Source organism: Impatiens glandulifera, chromosome 1, assembly GCF_907164915.1.
Source record: "Impatiens glandulifera chromosome 1, dImpGla2.1, whole genome shotgun sequence".
Lineage (NCBI taxonomy): Eukaryota > Viridiplantae > Streptophyta > Magnoliopsida > Ericales > Balsaminaceae > Impatiens > Impatiens glandulifera.
The window spans coordinates 33525797-33537729 of NC_061862.1; the positions used below are offsets into that span (position 1 = coordinate 33525797).

The 11933-nt window shown below is 31.1% G+C and overlaps 1 protein-coding gene across 1 annotated transcript; it reads left to right on the forward strand.

Moving 5' to 3' along the window:
- The first annotated feature begins 851 nt into the window (after nt 1–851).
- LOC124924120 (subtilisin-like protease SBT4.3) lies at nt 852–3177 on the forward strand. The gene is made up of 6 exons (XM_047464198.1): nt 852–1027; nt 1112–1598; nt 1707–1801; nt 1928–2255; nt 2352–2556; nt 2636–3177. The coding sequence occupies exons 1-6, from the start codon at nt 852–854 to the stop codon at nt 3175–3177; spliced, it is 1833 nt and encodes a 610-aa protein (XP_047320154.1).
- Nucleotides 3178–11933: the final 8756 nt, after the last annotated feature.

Sequence of the window (11933 nt, forward strand, 5' to 3'; positions counted from 1 at the left end):
ATATATATATATATATATATATATTACCCAATCATCTCCTCTTTATCGAGCTTTATCAATCATTTCCGACAAACAATAATATTATTTTCACTCACTTACCAACTCACTTCCGTCAACTAACAAACATATACTTTAATCCCTCTTTATAATTAATACAAATTTGCACCGGGTGAAATTCGAACCCTTAATCTTTATTATGTAGAATGAACACTTAATCATTACACCACGGAAGATTATTAATTTCTCTTTATTTATAAATTTATGTATGAATATATATATATATAATTGATATGACTATATATATATATATATATTTTGACACTAAAAGCTTTATTGAGTATATATTAAGATTTTTAATAAACTAAGAAATAAATAACAAAAAATAAATAAAAATCAGACAATAATATGAGAGATTGGACATATTTGAATTCAGATATAATACCCTATCATCCTATATATCATGATCTATACTCACATTTTAATCTAATTTACGTGTAACAGGATGGCTGAGAAAATGATGATAAGAAGATATACTAGAAGTTTCAATGGCTTTGCTGCTAATCTAACCTCAAAGGAAGCATTAAAGATGAAAAGTAAATAAGTTTTTATATATAAATTTTTGTTAAGATTATAAAGAAGATAATTAAATAATAATCATGCATGATTACATATTCATTTCCTTATACTATGACTAATTATATTCAAGTTAATTATTATTAGTCAAATTAAATATATATATAGTTTTTAAATTTACCTTATTATATATCTTAATTAATCTAGGTATGGATGGAGTTGTTTTAATTTTCAAAATTTATCGATTTCAAATTCAGACTACAAGATCTTGGGACTATATGGGTCTGTCACTAGATGTTCATCGAAATCCAACAATTGAGAGTGACATCATAATTGGACACTTAGACACTGGTGTAATACCTGAGATAGAGAGTTTATCTGATGATGGTTTAAGCGATGTTCCCACAAAATGGAGAGGTGCTTGTCTTGGAGGCAAAAACTTCACTTGTAACAAGTATCTCTCCGCCAATTTTTTACCCAAAGTATTAATTATATATATGTAATTAATGTTTATTTTGACTTTTCTCTTGTGATACAGAAAGTTAATTGGAGCGAGGTACTACATTGGAGACTCGGCAAGGGATGTATATAACCATGGAACTCACACGGCTTCCACAGCAGTTGGAAGGGTTGCGAAAAAGGCGGCCAATTATTTTGGTATAGCAAATGGGACTGCTAGAGGAGGTGTCCCATCAGCTCGGATAGCTACATATAAATTGTGCCAAATTGCTTGTGATGTTGAAGATATTTTGGCGGCTTTTGATGATGCCATTGCCGACAATGTTGATATAATCACTATCTCACTTGGATCTAATGAAGTTTTGAATATTATTGAGGATCCTGTTGCAATTGGTTCATTTCATGCTTTGAAGAAGGGAATTTTAACTGTACAAGCTGCAGGAAATTCAAATGGTAAATTCTTTACAATTATAAGCCTTGCACCATGGTTATTCACAGTGGCCGCTAGTAGTACAGATAGAAAAATCATCAACAAACTTATTCTTGGAAATCGACGTAATCTCATTGTAAGTAATTACTAATTAACTCTCTCCAAATTTAATTGGAACATTGCGAGTTCTAACATTACATTAAGCTACACCATGACTAATATATATGTTATTGGTGTTGAATAGAGCATTGCAGTGAATCCTTTTTCTACTGGCAGCCATAACAAGAAGTTGGTGTATGGAAGAGGAATCACCAAACACTGTAATGAATCAAGTGCAATGTAATATTGTCTTTCACTCTTTCATGTATAAAATTATTTGATATATATACCATCCATCATTTTAATTATATCTTAAACTATATTTTTAGAGCGTTTCTTACAATTTTCCTCTAATTTGAATATTAGGCAATGCATGGATGGCTGTATAGACCCCCATTTAGTAAAGGGAAAGATCATAATGTGTGATGTTGACTCATATAAGTCATTTACACTCGAATCTGCAAGTGGGCTTATTGTTCGAAAGGGGAAATTACATAAAGATGACGCAGAAAACGCACCTTTTCCCACAGCATTTTTGAGTGACTCTGATTTTCGTTATGTTGAGTCATACTTCAAATCAAAAAGAATGCCATGTGCACGCATAAAAAAGAGTGAGACTATTCATTATATTGCTCCGATTGTAGCTTCCTTTTCCAGTAGAGGGCCCAACAAATTTTTATCAGAAATTTTCAAGGTACATTAATTAATTGTAATAACCATGTAGCTAGCCATTATTTGATAGCCATTAATTATTATATATCTTATATGTTTAATTTTGTATGCTTAATAGCCAGATATAACCGCACCAGGCATGAATATTTTAGCGGAAAGTCCAACAAAAACAGATTTAGCTTTTGGAGAAGTTGGTGCTAAGTATAATTTCGAGTCTGGAACATCAATGGCATGTCCTCATGTTTCTGGTGCAGCTGCTTATGTTAAATCAATGCATCCCGATTGGTCTCCCTCAGCTATCAAATCCTCTCTTATGACTACCGGTAAGAATGTACAAATTCAATTAACTTAAATTGATTCATAATTGTTTGCTCTTTTTTATCGGACGACCTACACGTATAGCTTGGACATTGGATAAAAAATACAACGTAGATGCCGAACTTAGCTATGGAGCAGGACACATTGATCCAGTGAAGGCTATTCATCCCGGACTCGTGTATGAGACATTAATAAACGATTATATTAATATGCTGTGTATGTTAAGTTCTGAAGGGGATAAATTAATAAAGATGGTTGGAGCAAAAACAAAGTGTTCAAAGGAGAAAAGAACATCTCTTAAGGATCTTAACTATCCTGCAATGACTGCTCCTGTGCATAGTAATTTGTCTTTTACTGTTCAATTTTCAAGAGTAGTGACAAATGTTGGGCATGCTAACTCAACGTATGAAGCACAAATAAGTACAGGGGATAATGCAATCTACATTAGTGTGGAGCCAAGTGTTCTTTCTTTTGTCCGTATAAAAGAGAAAAAGAAATTTACTGTGACAATTAGTGGAAAATGGGGCAGCCAAAATCATATTTCTTGTTCCTTGATTTGGTTTGATGGTACTCATAGAGTTAGAAGTCCAATAATCCTGTACAAGTCATCGCTCATACATTCATGAGAAGACAATGGTCTCTAATGTTTAATGATGACCTAAAATAAAATTTATTACTTGTATTATTTATTTTACATTTTTTTTTTCTCAATTTCTTTAAGAATTGAGTGGTCAATGGAGAATATGTAATTGCGATTTTTTAATAGTTGAATATTTTCTTAAAATATAATCGAAGAATGTTTTCATTGGTTCAACTTGACGGGTAACAACAAAAGTCAAGTAAAACTAGGGGTGGAGAAAATTACCGATATTAAAGGTATATCGAAAATACCGTACTGTAATATATCGAAAATATCGACTTTTAAGGTATACCAAAAAAAATGTAAGGTAGGATACCGATACCGTTATTATTGGTACAGTAAATGTATGAGATTTTTAAAATTTTGGTATATCGAGATATACCGAAATACCGAAATAGTATTTATAAGTTAATATATATATATATATATAATATTTATAAGGAAATAATTAAATATATTTGAAATTAATTTAATTATAAAAATATATTTTTGAATAATATCAAAATATAATTATAATGAAATATTATTCAATATATGCAATCTCTACCTTACCGATTGGATTGATTTTTTTTTTAAATTAATTTTTTTTTAGGTATCAAAGGTATAATACCGATACCGTACCGAAAATAAGGTATACCGAAATTAAGGTAAGGTAAATGTATGAATTTTTTGTATACCGAAATTAAGGTATATCGAAACAAGGTAAGGTAAAGGTATGCATTTTTTGCATACCGAAATTTTAGGTAAGGTATAAGGTATGGATAAAATATTAAGGTATACCGTACCGACCCACCCTAATTAAAACTTTTAAACGAAGTTTAATACATGTTATAGAATATTGTTGAGTTATGGAGCTTACACATATAATAAACTCTAATTAGAATTTATTAGGTTTGTATTTGATTTTGGGCTTGTATTTGATTTTGGGTTTGGGCTTGACCAAGAGTTATTTAGGTTTATTACCTGAATGTTTATCCTATAAATATGTGATTATTAAGGGTTTACAAAAACAACTCAAAATTCTAGAGAGATAAAGTGTGAGGCAAAAACTTTGTATTTCTTCTTCTTCTTCATAGTGAAATCTGGTGGCGGCTGAAGTGGACGTAGCTCAATTTAAGTGAACCACTATAAATCAGTGTCTTCTTGTGTTCTTCTTTCTTGCGTTTTTACAGATTGTTTCAAGCAGGTCGGATTTGGGAGATACAAATTCTAACAACTGGTATTATAGCAGCTAGGCTAAATCTGAGCATTAGAAACGATGGCAAGCGATAACAGTATAGGACATGGGATTGAAAGATTCAATGGGACAGATTATGCCTTCTGGATGATACAGATTGAAAATTATCTATATGGAAAGAGCTTTGTGTTCCTTTGAGTGAGAAACCAGAGAAAATGTATGAAATTGAATAGAAACTCCTTGATAGACATGTTTTGAGAGTTGTCCGATAGACCAAGGCTGTCAAAATTGAGAGTTTGCGTAGAATCGTTAGTTAGTTGTAAACTCGTAAAATCTAGAGTTTACGTGAAATCGTAAAAGTTTAATTTTAAAAAATAATACTTATATATTATTATTATTTATACATATAAATAAGTATTTTGTACTTAGCCAATTTTAAGAAATTATATATTTTAATATAAAATTAATTAAAAAATAATAATAAGTAAATAATATTATAAAAATTATGCTTACAAAATTTATTATATTAATTAATTAATTAAAATAAATAATAACTTTAATTTTTAATTTAATTAATATAAATTTATTTTTTTAAAAGTAAAATCGTATAGAATCGTAAAATCGAAATTATTTATAAACTCGTAAAATTTTATTATCCTAAATTTAAAATCGTAAGAGTTTACCTATTTAAGAGTTTACATAAAATCAGACTCGTTAACCATATGTGAAATCGTAAAATCATAAGATTTTAAGAGTCAACTCGAGATTTTAACAGTCTTACGATTGACGCTAGCCAAGACGGTTGCTCACAATATAGCAAAGGAGAATCCCACAATGGGTCTGATGAAAACTCTTTCTAATATGTATGATAAATCATCTACTAACAACAAAATACATCTAATGACAAGACTCATTTACTTAAGAATGGTTGATGGTACTTTTGTCACTACTCATTTGAACGAATTCAATACAATAGTGAATCAACTGTTGAGATTGATTTTGGGACGAAGTTAGTGCCCTGATTTTGTTAGCATCTCTACCAAATAGTTGGGAACCTATGAGGGCAATAAATTAGTAATTCAGTTGAAAATGCTAAACTGAAATTTGTTAAAGTTAGAGATCATTTTCTTGCTGAAGAGGTTCGTAAAATTGATATTGGTGAAACGTTCAAAAGTTTTGCTCTGAATATGGAAAATAGGGGCAGAGGTAATGATAGAAATTTCAACCGAGGTAAGAATAAATCTATGTCGAGGAGCAGGAGGAGTCAGTCCAAGTCTGGGCGGACATTTGAGTGCTGGAATTGTGGTAAACATGGTCATTTGAAGAGGAACTGTAAAGCACCGAAGAGAAATGGTGATGATAAAAATGATGCAGTCAACATTGTTACAGAAACTGTCACTGATGCGTTACTTCTGTCTGTTGATAGCCCAATAGATTCATGAGTTTTGGACTCAGAAACGTCTTTCCACACCACTGCTCACAAAGAATTAACGGAGAATTATTTGGCTGAAAACTATGGAAAAGTTTATCTCGCAAATGGTGAGCCACTAGATATTGTTGGCATGGGGGACATCAAATTGTTGGCACCAACTTCTTCAAAAGCTAAATCTGTTTTTCTTGGACTTTTCGCTAAAATATTTATGCCTGGTGCGGTTATATCTGACTATTAAGCATACATAATTAAATATATAAGATCTACAATATATACGTTGGATCTCCAACATCACAAAAGAACTTGTAACCACAAACTAAGCAACCTTCTTATGAGGGATCAAATAATGGCTACATGGTTATTACAATGTACTTTGAAAATTTATGATAAAAATTTGTTGGGCCCTCTACCGGAAAAGGAAGCTACATTCGGATTATGATTGTAAGAAACACTCTAAAAATAGTTTAAGATATAATTAAAATGGTGGATTGTATATCAAATAATTTGGAAAAAGTGAAAGATGATATTACATTTGCACTTGATTCATTACAATGTTTGATTTGGTGATTCCTTATGGCTACCAGTAGAAAAAGGATTCACTGCAATGCTCTATTCAACACCAATAACATATATATTAGTCATGGTGTATTAATTTATATAGTAAATTAAACAATAAAACATTTCAAGTGCAATGCTAGATTTGATCTTTTAAACTACCACGCACTTCCACTTCTAATTTGTTGTTTTCATGGATTTGGGGATTATTATAAAAGGAAATTTAATTTTTTTTCAAATTCATTTATGATATTGTCTCCTTTAGATTCAATTTGAAATGTAATCTAAATTCTAAGAATTCCAAATATGTATTTGGAATCAAGATTCTAATTTCAATCCTTTGGAATTGCAATTGAAATGTAATTTTGATCCATGAAAAATGATATTGGTATTTAATAAAATGTTCATGAGAAAAGGTTTACAATTCAAATATTGTGTATAGAAGGACTAATAAAATTATAATACTTATTTTTTTTCCTTGTTTATTTGTTGAACCGAATAAGACTAAATAAAACTAGACAAACAAATACACGTTACTTGTAATATTTATGAGCATTTATTTGTTTAGCTTAATGTTAGAATTCGCAATGTTCCAATTAAATTTGGAGAGAATTTACTTACAATGGAGTTTAATAAATCAAAGTTTTTGATCTTATTTTTGCAACGTCTGTCATATTTATTTTATTAAAAAAAAGTGAAAAAGACACAAAGTCCTCCGCTTCGTTTTGGCGTGAGCAATAAGCTGAATAGATCTAGCCTATAATATGTTGATATTAATTTAAATTTTAATTAACTGTAAATATTTTGTTACAAAAAAAAAATGACATTTTTGTGACCCTTCAAATTTGATATTTGCTAAATTCATCCTACTACCTTTTCGATATAATCTGAAAAGGAATTGTGACATAAATCTTTAAATCCGCACCTATTTAGAGGTTTTATATTTGATTCAAATCAAAATTTGTAAAAAATAGAGAAAAATTAGATAAAAATTCTATTTCTCAAAATTTAAAATCCATGGTGTACAAAATCTGTCACGCTTTATATTTTGGCCCAATTCAATTTCATTTTGAATGTATATTGAGGAACGATCCAACACCAATTAAACTCTATTTTGATACATTTTCAAATCATTCCATCTATTCAATCACAAGTTATCACATTCTTAGTTTTCAGAAAATTATTTGTCTGAAGGTTGGTTTGAATAGTTAAAACCATTTCAACATAAATTAATTCGCACGAGTTCATAGAAAGCTTAGGAGCTTCAATTTCAGATTAAAGTTTAGAACCAAAATTATGTAAACATTTCATCATACACCTAATATTCAACAACACATAATATTCATTATAGAAAAAAATATTTAATCATCCAACAATTTACATTGCATCATTTATTTACAAATAACATAACAAACAACTGAGATTTGTCTCATTTTGTTTTTTTTTAGAATTTTGTCCAAAAAAAAATCTCGTGAAGCCCGTGATTCATTAGATTCCCACTATTGTTTCCATTTAGGGCTCTCTTCCTGAGCAATCAATTAATATCAGTATTGTTCCATATTAATGGATTCTTTTGTGAAAAAAAATAACTTTCATGGATTATTTGAATTAAATTACTAAAACCTCTTTATTTTTCTTTCAAAATTTAAATATTATAAAAAAAAAAAAAAAAGTAAGGTTTTTGTTTGTTAAACTTGCAAGAAAAGTTACAAGTTAAGCCATTAAAATTAAGGATATTCTTTAAAAAAAAAAAAAGTAAAAAAAATTAGGTGCTTCTTGATGAGGATTTTGAAGGAAGAAGAATTAAGGACCATGGAAGACCTCTCGAACTTAGTCTTGTGCGTAGAATCAGATCAAGAAACTAGCTAAATTTAAATATTTTGAAGTTCTGGTTTGACAAATTTTGACATTAAAAGCATAATTATACAAAACTCAAGTTCTATACTTTGACAAATAGATAAATAATTTAAAACGAACCGTAAAATGGAAATAATTTAAAAGCTTAAGCCTTCTCCAGGTCTCAGTCGGTCGGTCGGTTTGTCTTCTTCTTCCAGGTCGGTCGGTCAGTCTGTTTGTTTTCTTCTCCAGGTCGTTCGGTCGGTCGGTCACTCCTCCAGGTCGTTCGGTCGGTCGGTCCTCCAGGTCGGTTCGGTCAGTCACTCCTCCAGGTCGTTCGGTCGGTCGGTCACTCCTCCAGGTCGTTCGGTCGGTCACTCCTCCAGGTCGGTCGGTCGGTCACTCCTCCAGGTCGGTCGGTCGGTCACTCCTCCAGGTCGGTCGGTCGGTCACTCCTCTTCTCCAGTCGGTCGGTTTTCTTCTTCTTCCAGGTCGGTCACTCCTTAGTCCCTCCACTCCTCCCCCACCCCCACCCCCACCCCCACCCCCACCCTTCTCTCCGATCGCATCAGTTGCCTACACACTTGCACAAGTCTTGTGCAGGTAGGCATTGGGAAGAGAGGAACTGGCCCAAACCGACCAGTCTCCTACACATGGCGTTGCAGAGCATTTCGGTGCATCTGGATAATGGGAGAAAAGAGGTTTTGGCATCGACCCCCTCATGTAGGGTAGAAGAATACAAGGAAGAGACAGGCACAGCCAAGGATCATGAAACGGTTAATAGGAATTAAAGCCATTAAGGAATATATAAAAGATCTCTGTCTCGTATATAATTTTTTTTAACAAGACTTCGATCTTTGGCTCTAGCCACTGCTTTGTAGTTTTAACCTCCCAATCTCATGTCCTTATTTATAGGGGGTTTTGAGAGATTTGGTAGACTTTTAAATTTTTGGACGAGTTTTTCAATAATTATTTCTTTAGATCTATTTTAACAGTGATATGAAAAATAATTATTTAAAAATATTCTAAGAAAAGGCTAGCTAGACATTTGGTTGGAGGGTATTGAAGAGATCACTTTCTATTTTCATGCAAGAGTAGCCTTGGCCAACCCTTCTAGTGAAAATGTCCAACATGCATGAATCTAAATATATTTGCTTTAATTAATAATAATATAATATAAACGTTACTATATACATATCCTCCTTCTTCGAGTAATATACCCTACTTATTAATTATATGTCTACATGCAAAGTGTTTAAGAACTTTGAGCTTGTTAGCAGGTTCTTTTGTAAATAATAATAAAAAACTTTCATGGATTATTTGAATAACATTATTAAATCATCTTTTTTTTCTTTAAAAATTTAAAATATTATAAAAAAATAAATAAAATAAGCTGGTTTTTGCTTGTTAAACTTGTAAGAAAAAATCATTTTGCTTGCTTAATTATTAAGAGTCTCAAATGAAATAGTTTGCTAAGCTCTTAAAAATGGTCCTTATTTATTTTATAAAAATATGTCGTGGGATTCAAACATAGTATATTTCATTTGTTAATATATAAAAGCTAAATTATGGGCGGGCCCGGGAATCTTTTCTTTACACAAAGAAACAAATACTTAATTTGATTAAGGACCACATTCCATTTTCAACTTTTATTTCTTGTGACCCTATGTCCTAATTTAATATTTTAGGCCACTTGATTCATTTATTTACACCATGAATCATAGATCAAAACCAATTCACTTTTTGTTTTTTTATTATTATTGTTTATTAGAACAAAATATATGATAAACATGCATATTATTGTGTATTGTATGTGTATCAATCATTTAATTCATTTTTATTTATTTATTTTTGATAAATTTAAATTTAAGACTTTAAGAACCATTATAATTCATAATATTATCTTGAATCAAGGTTTAGAGTTTAGAGTTTAGGGTTTAAGGTTTAGGGTTTAGGGTAAAAATTGATAACAATTGTTCTAACTTAATTTTTATTTCAAATGCAAAGAAATTGTGGTATCAATGTTAAGAACATGAATAAATTAAAATTCCCGCATCATACGGGTTGTAGGCCGTTTTCACTATTAAAGGAAGATTTGGTATGTACATTATTTCAAATAACTTAATATAAAAAATGTAACTAATTTCATAAATCATTTATTTCAATAAACGGGTGAAATAGGATGGCCCCCCACTATCGTTGAAGTTTTCGAGAGGACTCGTACCCCGAAACTTATAAAAGAAAACCCCAACCCAATCTTGGACGAACGAGCGCAGAGAAGATTGTAAGTCAAATGACTTTAATTGAAAATTTAATAAAATAATATATAGCTTATAGAAATGAAAATTAATTTCAAATGTGCAGGCAGAGATGGAAGAAGTAATAAGCAATGAACCATATATATCTCCAATTTCGACTTGATGGAGAAAGTGTTCGGAAGCCAAATGAATGAGACAGTGATCGGTATGGGATCTGGCGTCCGGCCCACACACTTTCGAGAGGATCGTCAGAGTGACAACAATTCTCAATGACCCAATGATCGGTTGTTGTTGGAGGAAAATGAAAAGCTTTAGGCGGAAGTGAGAGAAATGGCGTCGATAGTGGAGAAAATCAAAAGGAATGATGTGGAAAGGGATGCGCAAATTGAGGAATATAAACAACAAATTGCATTCATAATGAGGCAGTTTCAACCCCCTAGATAGTTATTACATTGTAGTTGTTTTTTTAACATTTGTAAACGTTTTGATTTGGCTAATAACGTGATTTAGTTTAGAATTTTGGAATAAGAAGGATATATTTGTTTATGAATGATATTGTATATGTTTGAATTGACTGAACATTTTTGGTTACGTAAAAAATGGACGGCCTATTTAAACCATTTTTAAGGACACTACCGAGAGATAATAGACAATCTCTCAGAATTTTCTCTTGGGACAATACCGAAAGTTTTCAAATAACTTTCAATATTTCTCTCCAAGAAAAACCTTTTTCAAAATTTGGCAATCTCCATTTCCTTTTTCAAAATTTCGCATCATCTCCAAAACATAGCCCGACCAAAATTCACGACAAAGACAGACAAAGACAGACGGCCAATAATTGTCTACTGATTTTATTCTCTTTTATATATATATATATATATAAAGAACGGTCATATAAGGGTGGTGTATTACACTGCTATATTATCTTCCGTTGCTTTCCTTATCATTAAGTTGTACCTGCAAATTAAATTAAAGAGTGTAGATTAATCAAACAAATCTAACAAACATGACAAAGTAGCTAGTTTAATATATATATATACATATTGATAGGATCGGCTTTATCAATAGAGACGGGGTCTAGCGATTGATGAAGGTTTATGAAAAACGGTTTGAAAAAAATTTTGTGAGAGATTTGATTCACTTTCTATTCTACGCAAACCCTTGTAAACACTTGAAACAGAATCAAGTGCGGAAATATTTACTTAGGTTTGAAACTTAAGATGAAGAATGAGAAGATGACAAAAATGAACAATACAACAGTTTGTTTATGGATGTTCGGAGCAAACTCTCCTACGTCACCCCTTCTTCCAACCACCGGAAAGATCACTATGATATGATTTGAATCAAATACAGTTTGCACGAATACCTCAATATTGAACAAAACAGACTCTGTTCAACTTACAATATGATGAAGAATATCACTCAGTTAATACAATGCTTTGATTCTAACTCTCTCTTGATTAACACACAATAAAGCAAAAAAA

What these genes read in the sequence shown, in the direction of transcription:
- LOC124924120 (XM_047464198.1), top strand. Translation starts at nt 852, where the DNA reads ATGGGTCTGTCACTAGATGTTCATCGAAATCCAACAATTGAGAGTGAC. An exon ending in GAAATCGACGTAATCTCATT is followed by an intron (nt 1,599 to 1,706) that starts GTAAGTAATTAC and finishes GGTGTTGAATAG; the next exon opens with AGCATTGCAGTGAATCCTTT. An exon ending in TTTTATCAGAAATTTTCAAG is followed by an intron (nt 2,256 to 2,351) that starts GTACATTAATTA and finishes TATGCTTAATAG; the next exon opens with CCAGATATAACCGCACCAGG.